This window comes from Ruditapes philippinarum, unplaced genomic scaffold, assembly GCF_026571515.1.
Source record: "Ruditapes philippinarum isolate M1 unplaced genomic scaffold, ASM2657151v2 ctg14273_1_1_1_1, whole genome shotgun sequence".
In the NCBI taxonomy this organism is placed as follows: domain Eukaryota; kingdom Metazoa; phylum Mollusca; class Bivalvia; order Venerida; family Veneridae; genus Ruditapes; species Ruditapes philippinarum.
In genome coordinates, this window is record NW_026858271.1 from 4,282 (window position 1) to 22,942 (window position 18,661).

The 18,661-nt window shown below is 36.5% G+C and overlaps 1 protein-coding gene across 1 annotated transcript; it reads left to right on the top strand.

The window, feature by feature from the left end:
- The first annotated feature begins 247 nt into the window (after positions 1–247).
- Positions 248–17,385, top strand: LOC132752628 (epidermal growth factor receptor-like). Its single transcript, XM_060742967.1, has 4 exons — positions 248–791; positions 3,764–3,921; positions 13,135–13,315; positions 16,906–17,385. Exons 1-4 carry the CDS (start codon positions 567–569, stop codon positions 17,179–17,181), a joined length of 840 nt encoding a protein of 279 aa, XP_060598950.1. The 5' UTR covers positions 248–566; the 3' UTR covers positions 17,182–17,385.
- Positions 17,386–18,661: the final 1,276 nt, after the last annotated feature.

Sequence of the window (18,661 nt, forward strand, 5' to 3'; positions counted from 1 at the left end):
GTCATTGTCAGAACATACATTGTCATCATTGACAGAACATACATTTTCGTTGTCAGAACATGCATTGCTATCATTGTCAGAACATACATTGTGATTGTCAGAACATACATTGTTAGAACATACATTGCCATCATTGTCAGAACACTGCTTTATCTAAATGAAAAAAATACAACCTAGGTTGCACTTCTATGATTTGAATAATTAGACGGTTTTCATAATTTTGATGTCTTTCTTCCCTTCAAAATTTATCTATCTGTCTCCTAAGTCTCATTTGGTTTTGCTAAACACTTCAGGTTTTTGTTACAAAATTGTTTTGAGCTATTCTATTGTATATCAAAACATTAAACTTCTGTATACGATTGGTCTGAAAGGATATTAATCTAAAGGCTTTTTGTCTGTTTTCATAAACGATTTTTTCATGAAAAATAGTTATAGATTGCATGCTGCAATATCAAAATTGATACATGTAGCTACCATGCAAACATACAGACAGAGAGCTTAATTTGATTACATTTTTCTAATTGTAAAATATTTGTAGAATTATTTTCTCTCTTTCTAATTAGATAATGCTCATGTTTTTAGATGCCATGGGTCTTAAATGTCATTCTGAGTGCTCGGATCATGGATGCTGGGGTCCAGGACCAGACAAATGCCTTAAGTGTAAAGCAGCACGCATGGCTGTAAATAATACATGCTTGGCAACCTGTGATGATGTACCCATGCTTTACCAGGCAGAAAATAACACATGTAAACAATGTCATATCCAGTGTGCCGGTGGTTGCTCTGGTCCGGTAAGTTTGTTGCCTGTACAATTTAATTCAAAGCTTAATGATGAATGTTTAATAATTTAATATGACCTTGACCTTTGAACTTGAATGTCAGTGTCAAATATTATTGAAAGTCACAACTTTGTCATTTATTTACAGATTTGATTTGATAAATACTTTTAAAAAACAACACATTTGACAAAACCGACTTATCTTTAAATGACATTGATCATCAAATTATTATGCATCCCTTTCAAAGAAATTTGGGTATTTGTAGACCAAACTGTTTACGATCAATTATTTAGGAACGCCTGGGCCATTTGTCAATTTGGCCAAATGGATTGGTCATGACTAGTAGATGAACCCTTTTGATTTTAATGGTCATATATAAAAACTGTTTCAAACCAATAACTCAACAACCCATAAGATCTTGGACCTCAAACTTAACAGGTGCATTTGTCTGGCCAAGTAAATGATTAATATTATGGTCAAAGGTCAAGGTCACACTGACCTTTATATCAAAACAGTTTTCAATCAATAACTCGTCAACCCATGGGCCCTTGCCCTCAAACTTCAAAAGTGCATTGGCTTTAGCCAGTAGAAGACCCCTATTGAAGTTTGGGTGAAGGGGTCAAAGGGCAAGGCCATATTCACCTTGTATGTATGTTTAAATGGTTTATGACCAATAACTGGACAACTTGGCTATTGGGCATCCAACTTCACAGGTGCCAATAGATGACCCTTTTAATTTTGGAAAGAGGCCAAAAGTCAAGGTCACATTCACCTTGTATGTCAAAATGGTTCCCAACAATCTATCAGCCCTCAAACTTCGCAGGATAATTAACTTGGCCAGTAGAAAACACATATTGATTTTGTGGCTGCAGAGTCAAAGGTCAAGGTCACATTTACCTAGTATGTCAAAATGGTTTCCAACCGATAACTTTCAACCAATAGGCGCCTTAGCCCTCAAACTTAATAGAAGCTTTGGTCTTAGGCAATGTTTGACCCCTTTTGGTTTTCTGTGGTCGCGGGCTGGAGCAATAGATTGAGCATTTCTGTTTTGAAAACACTTTTTGTTAAATCAATTATAAATTCTCAAAGCTTTGTAATAATTTATAGATTTGTTTCATAATTGAACAATTGAAAATTATTTTGGACTGAACCAAGCTATTGAAAAATGAAAAAGAAATGACCCTATTGTATTTTATTTCACTTATTATAATTTCTTGAACGAAAGAACTGTTATGAAAAACTGATATGATGATTAATTTAGTGTGAAATTGATCTGTAAATGATATTGGCTGTCAAGGTCAGAAATTAAATTAAATTAAATTTATATTTTGTCCAAGAAATGATATTTTTTCAAGAAATATTCTTCCTTATGATATATATTTTTTCTTCCAATGGGTTTCACTTTAGAAAATAAGAAAAAGTCGAGCATTGCTTTATACATTGCGATGGCTATTGTTGTTTAACCTTTTCCCTTATATAAGCGTGTTTCGACGGCTTTTTGCCCCCCCCCTTTTTGAGGCCCCAAACAGTGAAAAAATGTCCTATTTAGACCCCAAACACTGTTTTTCGTTTGAGAAATGTTGTTAAAAAAAGTGACCATTTTTTCGGCGCCGTCCCCCATCCAAATAATACATCAAGGGGTTGCCAGAAGGGGGATATGCCCCCTTCTGTTTGGGGGGTTTGAAGGGGGGCGGAGTCCCCCTCATCGCCAAGAAAATTTTGGACTTGTGAGAGGCTTAAAATGACCCCAGGTTGATCATAAGGTAACGTGTAACCAACGCTGAAAAGCCTTTGACTCTATCTCAATCCCTTGAGAAGTTGCAGCACTTTGAAATAAATTTTGATGGAAAAAATCGAGGCAAAAAAGTGATTTTTGGCAATTTTGAGATGTCCCCTCGTTGCCATGGTAACAGGAAATTTAAGACTGAGCATGTCGTTACAAAGGCAATGGTCCAGTCAACATTTGTGCCAAGTTTGATTAGTATTGAAGCATTTTTCATAGTTTCATAGCAGTTTGAACTTGTAAGAGGAGGCTTTTCAGTGAAAATGGCCATTTTTCACAATATGCTCATGGGGGAAAGGGTTAACTAAAAAAATATAAATGTTACAAAACAACAATTTTTCACCAAAATTAGGTAAAAGACCACATGTTAACATGGAAAAACTAGATTTTGGGTGATTCCAAGGTTTTTCATCATTTTTTGTTAACCTTTTCCCTTATATAAGCGTGTTTCGACGGCTTTTTGCCCCCCCCCCTTTTTGAGGCCTCAAACAGTGAAAAAATGTCCTATTTAGACCCCAAACACTGTTTTTCGTTTGAGAAATGTTGTTAAAAAAAGTGACCATTTTTTCGGCGCCGTCCCCCATCCAAATAATACATCAGGGGGTTGCCAGAAGGGGGATGTGCCCCCTTCTGTTTGGGGGGTTTGAAGGGGGGCGGAGTCCCCCTCATCGCCAAGAAAATTTTGGACTTGTGAGAGGCTTAAAATGACCCCAGGTTGATCATAAGGTAACGTGTAACCAACGCTGAAAAGCCTTTGACTCTATCTCAATCCCTTGAGAAGTTGCAGCACTTTGAAATAAATTTTGATGGAAAAAATCGAGGCAAAAAAGTGATTTTTGGCAATTTTGAGATGTCCCCTCGTTGCCATGGTAACAGGAAATTTAAGACTGAGCATGTCGTTACAAAGGCAATGGTCCAGTCAACATTTGTGCCAAGTTTGATTAGTATTGAAGCATTTTTCATAGTTTCATAGCAGTTTGAACTTGTAAGAGGAGGCTTTTCAGTGAAAATGGCCATTTTTCACAATATGCTCATGGGGGAAAGGGTTAAATACTGAAATTGAATTGTAGAGCTGTTTAACGTTTTCTTAAATATTTTTTCCGTATCTTTTCACAGACATGTAAGTATAGAACTAAGTCGAAAAGTGTGAACTAAACGTAATGGTAGTTGAATACTCCATAAGGTTATGTTGTTGTTTCAGGATCCCGATCGATGCTTTGACTGTAAGAAAGTAAAAGTTCTTGGGCAGAACAACACATTTGAATGCATGACAGAATGTCCGTTACCTGTCGGACAACTATACATATACCCTGATGAGAACCGGATATGTCGCCAGTGCGATCCATCGTGTGACAAGGGGTAATCATCCTTTTAATCTTGTTGCTTTTATTTAATAGAAGTATCAAAAGTCACAAGAATCGTTCTTTGTTTAGATTGAGACTAAATGAATTATTGAAAGACCACAATTAATACCGTATTCAGTATATACCAGACATAGTGTTTAATAATTAAATACTCAAAGCTCACATTTTAACGTTAAAAATTCAAATTCATCTATTTACACCGATTTATATATGATAAATAATAATAAATACAAGAATCAGGGGAAAAAAGCCAATATTTTTCTACTTTGTGATCATGATTTCTGCAAACATCTAGTGTTCTGCTTTAATACTGTCAATCGCAACTTTTCGGCCCGTACGCAAAGAAACTAAATATGTAAACAAATAGTAATTTAATGCTGGGAGAAACTGACATGTTTTATTTCCAATATATCAAATAAAAGTCCGCCACATAGATATTTAAGTAAACAGTACATTATTTATATACTTACTATTATGGTAGAAGAAACTGAAAGTACAAAAATGCCAACCAGATGACATTTATGGAAGGGTATTAACGGAAAAATTACATCTTGCCTTCTTACGTTACATTGTGCTTTTTGAATTGTACATCTTGGATTTTTACATTTTGCATTTTGACATGCACACAATGCATTTGTGGCTTACACATCTTGCATTATGACTTGCACATTTTGCTTTAAATTTCATGAATCGTTCGTTATTTGACTAGCTTCAAATTTGTCTACGTTAAAGTTATATGTTTGATGCTCAAATCAGTTCAGTTAAATTATAATGATCGCAAACTGTCTACATTAAATGTGTACAAAAATAGGAAACCTATGTTAATCGATTATACATGTATAAATAATACATGGAAGCATACACTGTGTGCAATACAACAAGGCAGGTTGCAAACTACACTCTTTTTTACGACAGAGGTCGAAAGTTCGGAAACATGTACGGAAACATACGGAAATTACCGAAAATAAACGAATATCCGGAAAATTGATCACCTTCCATACCATAGCACTTTGAACAACTGTTCTATTTTATTTTTTTTTTTGTTGATAAAAAATGATTCTTAAATCATTGATTTGGAAATGTGCAACTTGTCATTGTCAGCTTGAAACACAATTTGACACACACAGTTTCAGTAATAAATACAAAAATTGGTTAAATCGATTTGTATATATATTTACCTTATTTGCTCAATAATGGAAACGGAAATTTTAAAACAAAGGGACGAAACTTGGTAAACTGAATCCGAACCGCAATACGGACTTTACCGAGAATATAACTGTAGCGCCACCTGTTAGCATAATTTGGGTGTCACATATTATTACTCCAGATGTCGCATCGTATTATGCTTGCTGCATTCGAGTTTCGGCTATGCGTCATTCTTCCTTATGACATTCGCCATTCAAGCTGAGTAAATTGACCCAAATACAAACAGTTGTAGGTTAAGTTATTGAATTAATATACCAGATCAACAAATGAATAATAATTGATCGTTAAATAATGATATCAACTGTAGAACCTTTATTAAGATAAGTAAGGGACTTACCTAGCTATATGTCTGGGAATCTGACTGTGATGTACGGTTGTTGGAACGGATTAGTTTCACCTAGTCAATGTTGTTTGTAGCACCAATGGCTGCTTCGAAAGGAATCCAACAGAATCCCTTGCGGCCCTCCGCCGCCAGGAGTAACGACCAATCAGAGGCTACGAAACTTATACTCATGTACTCAACTTATTTCGTACCAAGGTCCGTGAGTACTACAATCCTCCCCGTCATATTTGAAGGTGTTGGTCCACGCTGACGACCTAGCCAACCAGGCTCTTATTTCTGAGACGACTTTCCTGGTTCTAACCAGTACTAGTATTGCAACTACTTGCCCGTTCAAAAAGCATTAAAGGGTACGATACCCCCTCCCTTGTGTCAGTGATTAAGCGGTCTAAATTACCAGTAACCACATATTGAGGATTCAAGGTTCTATACCAATGAAACATTTAAATTTTTGACATCTGCTCTGCCCACTTGACTGCTGGTGCCTTCCTATCCAGACAAATTTCTCCGAGTCCCACTACTTCTGGCAACTCGAGGAGAGACTGCAATTTAGAGAAACCCTTCTCGTCTATTGACTTCTTTGGGTGGATACCCATCACGGGAATAACCCCTTGGGTAGATCATCTCCTTATGCTTCTAGGAGTCGGGTAGGTCTCCGGGTCACAAAATGACGCAACTACATCCTCAAGATGTTCCTCAAGTGGACTGCAGCTGTTGATCTCTTTCAGAGATTCTGATTGTACTCCCATTCCTTCATGGTTCTGTCCAATTGACAATGACTGTCAAATGCTTCCGGGAGCCTTGGAAACTGCTCTTTATCCTTCTCCGATAGCTCATAGAGTTGCTGGAGATCTTCCTGTTGGTGTTGTTCTAGCATTGATACTAAAACCAACATGAAACGCCAATGCACCAGAACCATAACACCATAACCTCTCGGCCTAAGAGTTATGTATTCTAGGGTTTCTTCCCCTAAAACCTTACACAATTCTACCATGGCTTGTTCTGTGCCTTCATCAGGTTCCTGTTCCCTGGATACTACAGGAGACAAGGACTCGGGTAACTTCACAAGGTCCTCAAGACCCTTGTGAACTCCCAGAAGCCATCTGGTACACTACATTAAAGCAGTCAATCTTCTTTGCGAAATTGAATCTCTTGACAAAATAGGATTAAATATCCCAGGAACATGAAACATGAGGGCATGTTTCCTGCTCACATCTGCCCCACACCGTCTTACTGGACATCGCATGGACCGAACCAAAATCAACTTGGGCTTTTTCGCTGAACCTTCCCTACTTCCGGAACAATCTGCAACTCCTTGGCGTCTACAATGAGACCCGGTCCCATGAAATTGACCCCTCAAGCCATAAGCTTCGACATGATGTTGACTTCTATGAAGATGTGCTTTACAAACTTTGTAAGATCATGGGTCATAGTAATTTTTCTGCCGTCTTCACTAAAATTATCAAACGGTTTATTAAAAGAAGTATGACCCAATTATTTTATGGCATACCGCATGCTTGGTGTTCAACATTTTTACAGTTGGACGCTACGCTTTCCTCTTTTAATTACATCTGACGGACTTAGCGGGAGACTCTATAATGGACAGTTCTTAAAGCCCTTTGGTACTGAATTGTCTTAATGTCCGTCTTCTGTCTTGCTTCGTCGGGACCTTGTTGGTGATTTTCTTGTTGCTCTGCATTCCTTTAAGGCATCGAGTACTTTGGTAATGGTCATTAGGCTGTACCTTTTTCTACGTATTTACACATTTTTATGTGTTTTATTTATTTCGTCTAATGTTAACATGATCATTGTTAGAATTTCACTTGGCGGGGATTAATTTTATTAACACTTTCGTGTCATTCAGGAACATATTGGGGCTAGGAGTGAGGTTTGGCGCGCCTTATACCGGTTTAAACTCCCCAGTGGTTTAACTACCACTGACCGTTCCAAGGCGATACCTTTCTGTGTTCCTTTACGTGTTTTCATATCTGTGTTGTTACTTGTTTTTGAATGTTTACACGTTTTGTGATGTCTGCCTTGTCGTTTACGGTAGGTATATTCTCACTTCCTCCCATTTTTGGACCCCTTCCCCTTTTCACCCTTACAACCCTAATCTCATTAATTCCAAAATGAACCCGTTTTAGTTTATATTATTTCACACATTACATGTCCCTCTCTTTTCACCGCCCATATGTCCACTCCAGGTTTTGGTTTAGTGCCTTCTGGGTGCCCTACTTGGGTGTGTCGGGGGGGGGGGTGCGTCCTGTGAACATTGCCTTCGCCTTGTTGATCTTTATTCTTGTTTTTTTGGCTCTGTGGCTGTGGGCCTCTTTACCCTTTCAGCTACTCTCTTAGCGCTACTGGGCTCAGCTTTCTCCCGAATAAGAGGACGCACGGGGTTTATTGGCTTCCTCAACTGGGTCTATTTAGATGGGCTAGCTCCTAAGAGTTTCTCTGCACCTTCAGATGAAACAGACTCTATCTCTATGTCTGTCTCCCCAACACATAGCAATCTATCTTCTTCTAAATGCTCCTCCGTACGTTGAATATTTGGATCTGTCTTCATTCTAATATCCGTACCAAAAAAATGGTCTTCCCAACAAAAAATGTCTGAACTGCCTTGCAAATCTTACTACAGCTAGCAGTTCCTTCCTTGTCAAACAATAGTTTCTCTGCTCTTTAGTCAGAGCATAAGTTCCATACGCAATGACCTTTTCCTGGCCCTCATGAACGTGGAGCAACTCGGCCCCAATCGAATTATTAGATTTATCGACATCTAACATAAACTCATCTTTCAGAGTTGGTAAAGTGGGTATTGGTGGTTTAACCAGAGCCTCATTTAAAGCTTCCAAACCTTTTCATTGCTCATCATGCTACACAAATTTTTTTTCAGTCACTGCATAAAGAGGTTCAGCTAACTTTGAAAAGTTTTTATGAAACCTCTATGGTAATTAACCAGCCCAGTAAACCGTTCAACATGTTTTGCACATGTTGGTACTGGCAATTTCTGGACTACAATGTACATCAATGTCAGCCTCAGAGATTGCCAAACTATTGCAACTGACTTTTCTGCCAAGTAATTCAATTTCCATTTGAAAAAAAAGATTTCTTAGGTTTCAGCTTAAGATCACAGGCATGTAATCGTTGCTAGGCCTCTCTCAAGTTTTCTAAATGTTCTTGGAAACTTTTGCCTTCATCAAATATAATAAACAAGATCAAAAAGGAAAGACGGCTTCCAATGAACGCAATCCCCACCTAGCCAGTAACAAGAGCCAGTGGCAAAGAGCACAGGAGGACCCCAAACAAAAACAGGACAGGGCACAAGGCAGAGCACGGGCAGGCCAACCACTTAAATCATACATAGGAATGAATAATAAGTAACTGATAAGGAACTAAAAGAAAACAAATAATGTATTGAATTATAGGCCCATAAAGTCAAAGGACATAGGGGAAGGGGACATGAGACCCGGTAAAGGGGGAATAAGTAAAATAAATAAAAACTAGGAGTAAAGAGAAAGATACTAACTGTAGACGAGAAAACAACAAGGGACACAAAAGTGTCACCAAAACAGTATGAAACAACAACGAAATACATCTTAGGAACATAGAGGGGCGCCGCCTTGGAACTGTCAGCAGAATAAATACTGCTGGGGAGTTTTAACCGGTTGCACTAAACCTCGCTCTTAGCCCCACCATGTTCCTATTAACGAGACAGTGTAAGTAAAATAAATCCCCGCCAAGCGAAATTCTAACAGTTGTTATGGTTATAAAAAGTTAAATAAGTAATATACCAAAATGATCATGTAGAAAGATATAAAAGTAAACCCAATGCCTACACGAGTCTAAGTAAACTTGTTGTAGGTGTTGTGGCAGAACCACACTATCTGCCTTGGGCTAATGCTTTCCCTTGCTAGCCCTAATTCCTGAACAAAATACTCTTCCTCTTCACCCTCCCCTACCTCAATGATTTCAGATACGAAGTAGGCTCAGCCAATATCATATCCCTAAGAAATCAACTTATATTTATCAGTAGGGTTCACTACACAAACAATTGGGCCTGTGAACCCCTCCTTGATCACCCTTGGGGTCCACACTTTGACTACTCCAAGGGTTCAACGACATTATCAGGTAACTCAGTGTTCATTTTACACTTAATTTCGGCCACGGAATGAGGTGGAATAACCAATCGTTTAGCCACAGTAACTCTTGCCACCGAGGGTTACCCGACTAAGGAATTAACATCAAGCGTTATGTGCATACCATCAAAAACTATCACACCCCTCTCAATTTCTAACACAGATTGGCCTTTATCACAGAGGACATCAAAACCTAACAACGTTTGTTGTTCAATAAGCGCAACTATATATTTATCTGTGTACCATTTTGACCCAATTTTCAACCTTACTGGCCCAACAATGCAGCCACCCGTAGATAATTTCCTCCCCGCAGTTAGGAGTTTTACATCCTTAATTTTCATGGGCTTATGCTTAAAGGAATTATATACCTTATCGAGATAATGGTAACCTGAGCTGCAGTGTCGACAATTTCCCTCACTGGTTGATCACCAACCTGCACACCCATTGTAAATTTGGAAAACAGACTTAACCTGACTACGATTTGCTCAAGATTAGATTCTGTCCCCTTATCACCTGGGCTGTTATCCCTTTTATTGCAGTGGGCAATTTCTTTCGCAAGTGGGAACTTTTTTAGGGCGGGAATCCACTGCCTGAACCGACCCCTTGGCGTTTAAATGGTCCTTCGCAACCCTAAATCCGGACAATTTCTCCTAAAAATGCCCCTCCTTTCCACAATTGACTTATACGGCCCTTTATAAGCCTTATATTTTGGCCCTTTCTTTTGATGCACCAAACTTATGGCCTTTTCAAACAAACTTTTGCTCCAAATGCTGAATTGCTTTCATAACCATACGGTTGTCCGGGGTGGAAATTGAGCTAACCTATTCAGCTTTGACCGCAAAAGCACCGCGATTTTCATCGTCGCGCCGCCTAGTATCTTTCCTTGCCTTACCATGTATTGCCTTGTACACCTGTTGGTACTTTCTAACAATTTGTATTGCCCATTGAAAACTAGACGGGTACTGCATACACACATGATGTCAAGCAGCCCTTGGCAGAAACGACTGATGACCTGCTTGCTAATAAATGACACTGGCAGGTTCTTAAATGCTTTCACTGCCAATATCAACAGCCGTCCTCCATTATCTTCCAACGACTCCTCAGGATTTTGACAAGCCTGTTGGAACTGTGCTTGAAACGCAGCAGGTGAATCATGTTGCTCATACCGCGCTTCCAGCATTAAGCATAGACTCAAATATGAGTCTACCTCTTTTGTGTCATTCAGAATGACAAAGTACTCCATGGCCTTCCCTGTCAAACACCAGCAAAGACCATCTAACTTCTCTTCCTCCGACCAATTAGAGGCCTCGGCAAACCTGTTAAACTTCAAATTGAAAAAGCTTTCCAGGAGCCTGTCCCATCAAATGTCAGATGCATTGGTATTAATTTCAAAGTATTCATTAACAAGCTGGGCCGACATCGTTCATGCTCAGACCCATACCCCCTCATGTTTGATGGATTACTAATTTCGGCCTCACCATGACAACCCGTGGGGTATACTGGTCCTCTAGCCGAAGCCTAAGATTTTGTTCCCTCTCAGGAGAGAAATCATTGTCAACATCCCTTCGGGGAGGCCTCATATTAAGGTATAGATCCCCATAGGACGAACCCTCACCTGAAATTGGTCTATGTGACCCTGCAGCGGGCTCATCTTAATTTGATGCAGAGTCATGCATGGATATTGAGTCATTTTGCTGTGACATGGTTCAATAATTAAAATTAAGCGGGTAAAATACAAGAAAACAACAGCAAAATGTATCAATTACAAAATTAAATAAATTTATTCTATTAAATTAACGTTCAATTCAATTGAATACAAATTTCACACTCCACACCGGTAGGCTATATCCTGTGGTGTATGCGCGAAATAAAACCAGCCAAATTCGAGTAATAAACTCAATTACCCGAAATTTACACGTAAAAGTGCCCTATGAAATTAATGCAATTGTCTTGAGACCAATAACACCTGTTAACAGACACGGTTCGATTATTTTAGGTAACAAAAAATTAATTCACCTAAAATCTGCTGTTTTGCAGGTAGCTATTTGTACTGGCAAAACTGGTACTCAAATTACCGCTGCCACCGTTGTAGAACTTTTATTAAGATAAGTAAGGACTTACCTAGCTATATGTCTGGGAATCTGACTGTGATGTACCAATATATAGAAATCTCCCAGAACTCCTTGCGGCCCTTCACCGCCAGGAGTAACGACCAATCAGAGACTATGAAACATATACACACGTACTCAACCTATCTCAAACCAAGGTCCGTTAGTACTACACAACATTCAATTAAGCAAGACGCACACAGCAGAAAGCATTAGTGGGAGTAAGATTGCAACATGTAAAATTCAGAATGCAAGATGTACAAGTCAGAATGCAAGATTACAAGTTAGAAAGCACATGTAACGTAAGAAAGCAAGATGTAATTTTTGCGTTAATACCCTTCCATAGACATTCAGTCAGATTTGTTGATAATTGAACATCAGTGGGTGTATTCAAATACAAAATGGTTTTCATTAAATTAATTGTACCGAAACAAACTTTATTTTTCTTTGCATGTCAAATATATACATTTGTTTTACATTATCAACGATAACAGTCCATGTAACATCTGAAATCATGTGGTAGAACTACTTCACACCGTATTGTTTTTGAGGTTATTATGAGTGATAGCCGAGGATGTTCCGATTGCAAAACTGTAGTGAGTAAAATCCCTTTAATAAGTCGGATAGATATGCTGCTGTTTAAGTTACTACAACAAGCTGACTAAGTGGAAATGCCCCTGCTTGTTATCAAATTTCCTACTTTAATTGGAGCATATATCTTACTTTGTGCTTTGAATTCATGTAGTTAATCATGTAGATTGTCAATCCAAATTCTGAAAGAGTGAACTATTCTCGTGGTAGTTTTCTTATTGTCTGATGCTGAACTTTACACTTAAGGGTTTCTAGAACTTTACACTAGGGTTTCCATAACTTTCCACTAGGGTTTCCTGAACTTTACACTAGGGTTTCCTGAATTTTACACTTAAGGGTTTCCTGAACTTTACACTAGGGTTTCCATAATTTTACACTATGGTTTCCTGAACTTTACACTAGGGTTTCCTTAACTTTACACATAAGGGTTTCCTGAACTTTACACATATGGGTTTCCTGAACTTTACACTAGGGTTTCCTGAACTTAACACTAAGGTTTCCTTAACTTTACACGAGGGTTTCCTTAACTTTACGCTAAGGGTTTCCTGAATTTTACACATGGTTTCCTAAACTTTACACTAGGGTTTCCTGAACTTAACACTAGGTTTCCGGAATTTTACACTTGGGTTTCTTGAGCTTTACACAAGGGTTTAATAAACTTTACACATGGGTTTCCTGAACTTTACACTTTGGTTTCCTGAACTTTACACTAGGGTTTCCTGAACTTTAAATTTGGGTTTCTTGAACTTTAAAATGGGAGTAATTAAAAATATTTAGCACTAATCATCAACAAAAAAATGGAAAAATAATTTATTTCTTTTTTGTAGATGTACTGGACCTTCGTCAGCTGTAAAACTAGGAGGATGCAATACATGTGTGTTGGCTGTGAATAAAACTCTGGAGAATGACACTGTTCGGTGTCTACCTCGAGATCAAGAATACTGTCCTCGAGGATACTACGAAAAGCAATACAGATCTGATGTAGACCATCCACTTAATAAAAAAAGGGTATGTATTATATAGCGATTTAAACAAATGTTCCATTTTCTCTCTTTCCTTTAATTTGCAGAACGAACTAAACTTAAAAACTTAGTCTTTAAGTTAGAATCTGAAAAGCTTGGGTAAACTACAATAAAATTTGTGTTTTCTCAATTTGTCAAAGTTGTGTTATTGTTATTAATTGTATCTGACACTAGTAACATGAATTTTAATTAATGATTTAGTTTATTGTCTTATTTATGATAGTTCTTTTGTGTCAGTCAAGTCAAGTAAATTTTATTTACACGTCGGATACATCAACAATAAACATAAGCTCTGATGAGCTTTTTACACCGACTTCTATAAAATAAAACACATGTTTAAGATATGATAAATGACGAAAATGGTTATGATAGAATAAGACAAATAGCATTGCATTAACAAATAGAGTAGACAACAGCAAATGTACTAGCTTTTCGTAATACAAAAATAAGGGTAATAAATTGACAAAAAAAAAAATCCAAAATTTTCATACTAAAAGGGTTAAAATCAAAATCAATTTTTAAAAAAACGAACTTTGCGAGGAACTCAGCTACATCCCCAAAAAATGTAGACAAAACCAATTTTAAAAAAAGAATTATTATAAAAAAAATAAAAAAATGGTTGGGCTCGAAAAAATGACAAGATTAAAAAAATTTTAAAGAAAATCACCCCGACAAAAAATTCCAAAATTGTTTACAAGTATAAAAAAATTAATGCACATAAAAAAAAGAATAAACTATACAAAAAAACACCAAAAACATGCACATAAAAAAAAAAAAAATCTTCCAAATTAAAAACACACAAAAACAGTCTTAAAAATAATTAGCAAAAACGGGGAAAAAACAAATAAAAAAAAGTCTTTTTTTTAAAAATCCGCTGTCGCTGCCAAAATTTTGGGTTTTTTTTTTTGTAATGGTTATTTATATTTGAAGTAAGGACGTTTCCCTTGCCCTGATTTTTCAATGATCTAAAAGGTTTAAAAAAATGATTTGTCAAAATTATTGGAAGTGATTTCCCAAAGTTTTTTGGGAGGGCATCCGGAAAGTTTTACCAATCTGTTCAAAAATTGTGTTCCCAATTAATTGGAATGTTTAGATGAAGTAAAATCTTAAAAAAACAGGGAATATATTTGTTTTTTTTTTTAAAAACTTGCTATTAATCTCCTAAATTTCAAAAAAAATAAAGGGGACTTTTCAAATAGTTGATCTTTCTGTTAAAAACTCATAAAAAATCTAAAAACTCTTTCCCGATTTTTTTTATTTTTTTGTGTTTGTTCTTGTAAATGCCAAAAAAGGGAAAATTGAAATTTGACTGACAAAAAATAGATATTTGGGTTTCTTAATTTAAAATTTTTCAATTCTCTTTTGTCTTCAGTTTTTTAGGGCTTTTACTATGTTTACACTGTGAATTAAAAATTTAACTAAAATCTAGTTAACACAAACGCTTTCTTTACATCCAAAGTTTTCTTATTTTTGAATTTTTTAAATTTTTTCTCTTGGGTTTTCCGGGCTTTGCCGGAACTTTCAGGGTTAGCCTTTATTTGATTTTTTTGAAAAAAGTTATCAAAATTAAAATTCTTTTCAAAATGCTAATTTGTCTGTTTTACAAGTGCTTGAGTAAAAATAGTGTTTTCGCTTTATACGTTTCTTTTTTTATGAAAAAAAATGTCGTTTTAAAAAATTAAAAAAAATCGGGCCCAAATTTGGCTTGTGGGGGCCTTTAAATTTTGTTTTGTAAACCTAAATATATTCCCATTTTACAAATTTTTCCTTTGACAGATAATTTTAAAAAGATTTAGTGTTGTTCCATACCCTAAATTTTATTTTAAAAAATAAAAAAAAAAGGCAGCAGTCGAAGGTTTTGGGGATTCCTTGGGTAGCTGCGAACTGGTTTTTTTTCCCAAAAAGTACCCCGTCTTCAAAAATTTTTAAAAAAGCTGTTTGAACCCTAAAAGGTTAAAAAACTAGAAAGGGATTAAAAAAGTTATCAAAAGTAATCAAATTTTTCATAAAAGGGGTCTCTAAAAAACCCTTTGACTTCAGGTAAAAAACTGACGGGTTTTAAAATTTCCCCTTGTCTAAAATAAATTTTTTTCTTATGAATGGGTAAACTTTACTTTTTTTAAAATTTCTGGAAAAAACGATACTTGTAAAGCAAACTATTTATTTAAAATCTGTTAGTGGTTGAGGTTAAAAAACAGGGGAAAGGGAATTTTTAACATTTTAACTGGGAAAACTATCAAAAAACCCGTAGCCCTTTTTTATGCTTTATTTCCCATTTAACCCCTGTGTGGATGCTTTTAAATTATTGAAACAATTTTAGAATCATTCTTTTAAAAACAAACCCGTACCAAGCAATGAGTGTAAAAGTCTCGCTTACAGAAAAAAAAAGGTTGGGCCCCCGGCGGGGGTTTTTAAATAAGGGGGGCCAACAATTTCCCTTTGATTTCCCAGTTTGACTCCGGCCGCCGCCCTTTAAGATTTGAATTAAAAGCTTTTCAACTCTAATTGTATCAAATATGGGATAAATAATGTTAAACAAAAAATGTTGTAAATGACGTTTTAAATTTTATAAAAATTTTTTGTAATATGTATTTTAGTGTAACATAAAACCCCAAAAGGGATGTCTGCATGAAGGGTTATGATAAAATTTCAATTGCTAAGGGTAAATTTAAAAATAGCCCAAAAAATAATTGCAAAAGTAGTGTTGTTCGAATTGGGTAAATTTATTTTAATTTTTATAATGTAGAAATAAAGAATATTTTATTTTGGGTAAGAGACCCTTTGGGTGTATATGTACACGACCCATTGGTTTAACACTCTGATTTCTTGTCTTACCTGTGACCGCTAAGGGTTTGAATATATAAACATTGAATAAAAGTATACAGGGAACTTATATAACGCATTTTTGTAGAGCCAAATTTTGCCATTGCATTTGTGTGTTAAGAAATACTATATTTTAATATATACCATCATGTATTCAGGTCAGTGCAAATTGTTCTACTTTCATTTACCTGTACCTATAAAACAGGAACCAATATGTTTATCATGTTATAGAAATGATATGAAATAAATAGGGTAGAAAATGTGTAACTGGCTATTTTGCTCACTCTGTATGATGAAGGTTCGAGTCATGTATATACTGCACCATGTGACACCTGGTACTAAGCATGGACCATGATTGTTTACAACTATTCTGCTAGGCCATTTGCTCTTTGTACCCATTAGAAATTTGAGAACCTTTAAGATGATCTGAAAGATGATGATGCCCACATGATGTTCAACCCACGCTTTCCAGATATCTTTGATAGACTGAAAGTAACAAAATGTTGGCATAATAAATGGGAAGTGTTGACATATAGAATACTTTTCATCTAATCGCTAGTATAGTTTTTTTATCAACCAGTAGGAAAAATGATTTAAATCAAGGTAGAGGAATGGCTTTATCAAAGATTGTATTGGAAACTGATTGTTATTTTGATGGTGTTATCATATAATGTTGGTCAACTATATTATATAAATGTTCCAATCTTAACATTGTTTTTGTTTGATCATGATTGAAATTCCATCAATTTTCAGGTATGTCAACAATGTGACCATCTATGTTTAGAATGTAATGGACCAGGGTATGCATATTGTCCTAGATGCAGATATTACAAATACACCGACATATATCCCATTTGTTTAAAGGAATGTCCTGAGTATACATATTCATACCAGTATCAATGTTTTCCATGCAGTAATCAATGTTTGGGTGGTTGCCGTGGTGCCGAATCACTAGATTGTTATAACTGTCGTAATTTCAAGGTCTTTGTTGATGAGGATATGCATAAGGTAAGTGTTAAGACATATTAGACTCAGCATTGTTGACTTACATTATATGCTGACGAGACTCAAAACTTTATGCTGACAACACCCAGCACTATATCCTGACCACATTCAACAATGTATCCTGGCCAGACCCAACACTGAATCCTGTCCAGACACTTCACTTTATCTTGACCAGACTCTACACTATATTCTGACCAGACACAACACTATATCCTGACCAGACTCAACACTGTATGCTGACCAGACATTACACTATATACTGATCATACACAACACTATATCCTGATCAGACTTTACACTATATCGTGACCGGACTCTACACTATATACTGACCATACACAACACTTTATCCTAATCAGACTCAACACTATATCTTGACCAGTCACAACACTATATCCTGACCAGACTCAACACTATATACTGACCATAAACAACAGTACATCCCGACCAGACGTGACACTGTATGCTGACCACACCTAACATCATACCCTTACCATACACAACAATATATCCTGACAAGACACAACAATATATCAATATATTCTGACCAAACTCAACTCTATATCCTTTCTAAACAACACTGTATATTTGACCAGACTCATTTCTAGATTTGACAAGACACACCACTATAACATGACCACACCCTCTATATATCCCTACCAGACCTGACACTATATCTTTACCAAACTCACTTTAAATGCTGACAGGACTGAACACTATATGTCACGACCAGACTTGACACTGTATGCTGACCAGGCACTATTCTATATCCTGGCCAGACCCAACACTATATCCCAGACCAGACTTGACACTGTTTGCTGACTAGACTCAAAGCTTTATCCTAACCAGACTCAACACTATATTCTATCCAGACTCAACACTATATCTCGACAAGACTCAACACTATATCCCTGCCAGACCTAACACTATATCATCACCAGACTTAACATTATATGCTGACAGGACTAAACACTATGTCACACCAGACCTGAAAAAATATCCTGACTAGGCACTACACTTATTTCTTAACCAGACTCTACACTATATCTTGACCAGACACTTCACTGTATGCTGACCAGACACTAGACTATATACTGACCATACACAACACTAAATACTTACCAGACTTTACACTATATCTCGACCAGACACAACACTATATCCTGACCAGACATTACACTTTATCCTAATCAGACTCTACACTATATCTTGACCAGTCACAACACTAAATCCTGACCAGACTTAACACAACACTGTATGTTGACCAGACACTTCACTATATACTGACCATACCAAACACTATATCCTGACCAGACACAACGCTGTATGCTGACCATACACTAGACTATATACTGACCTTACACAACACTAAATCCTGAACAGACTCAACACTATATTTTGACCAGACTCTACACTATATCTTGACCAGACACAACACTATATACTGACCAACACATAACAATGCTGAATAAATACTTATTTTTCAACTTTCAAACAAATTGGG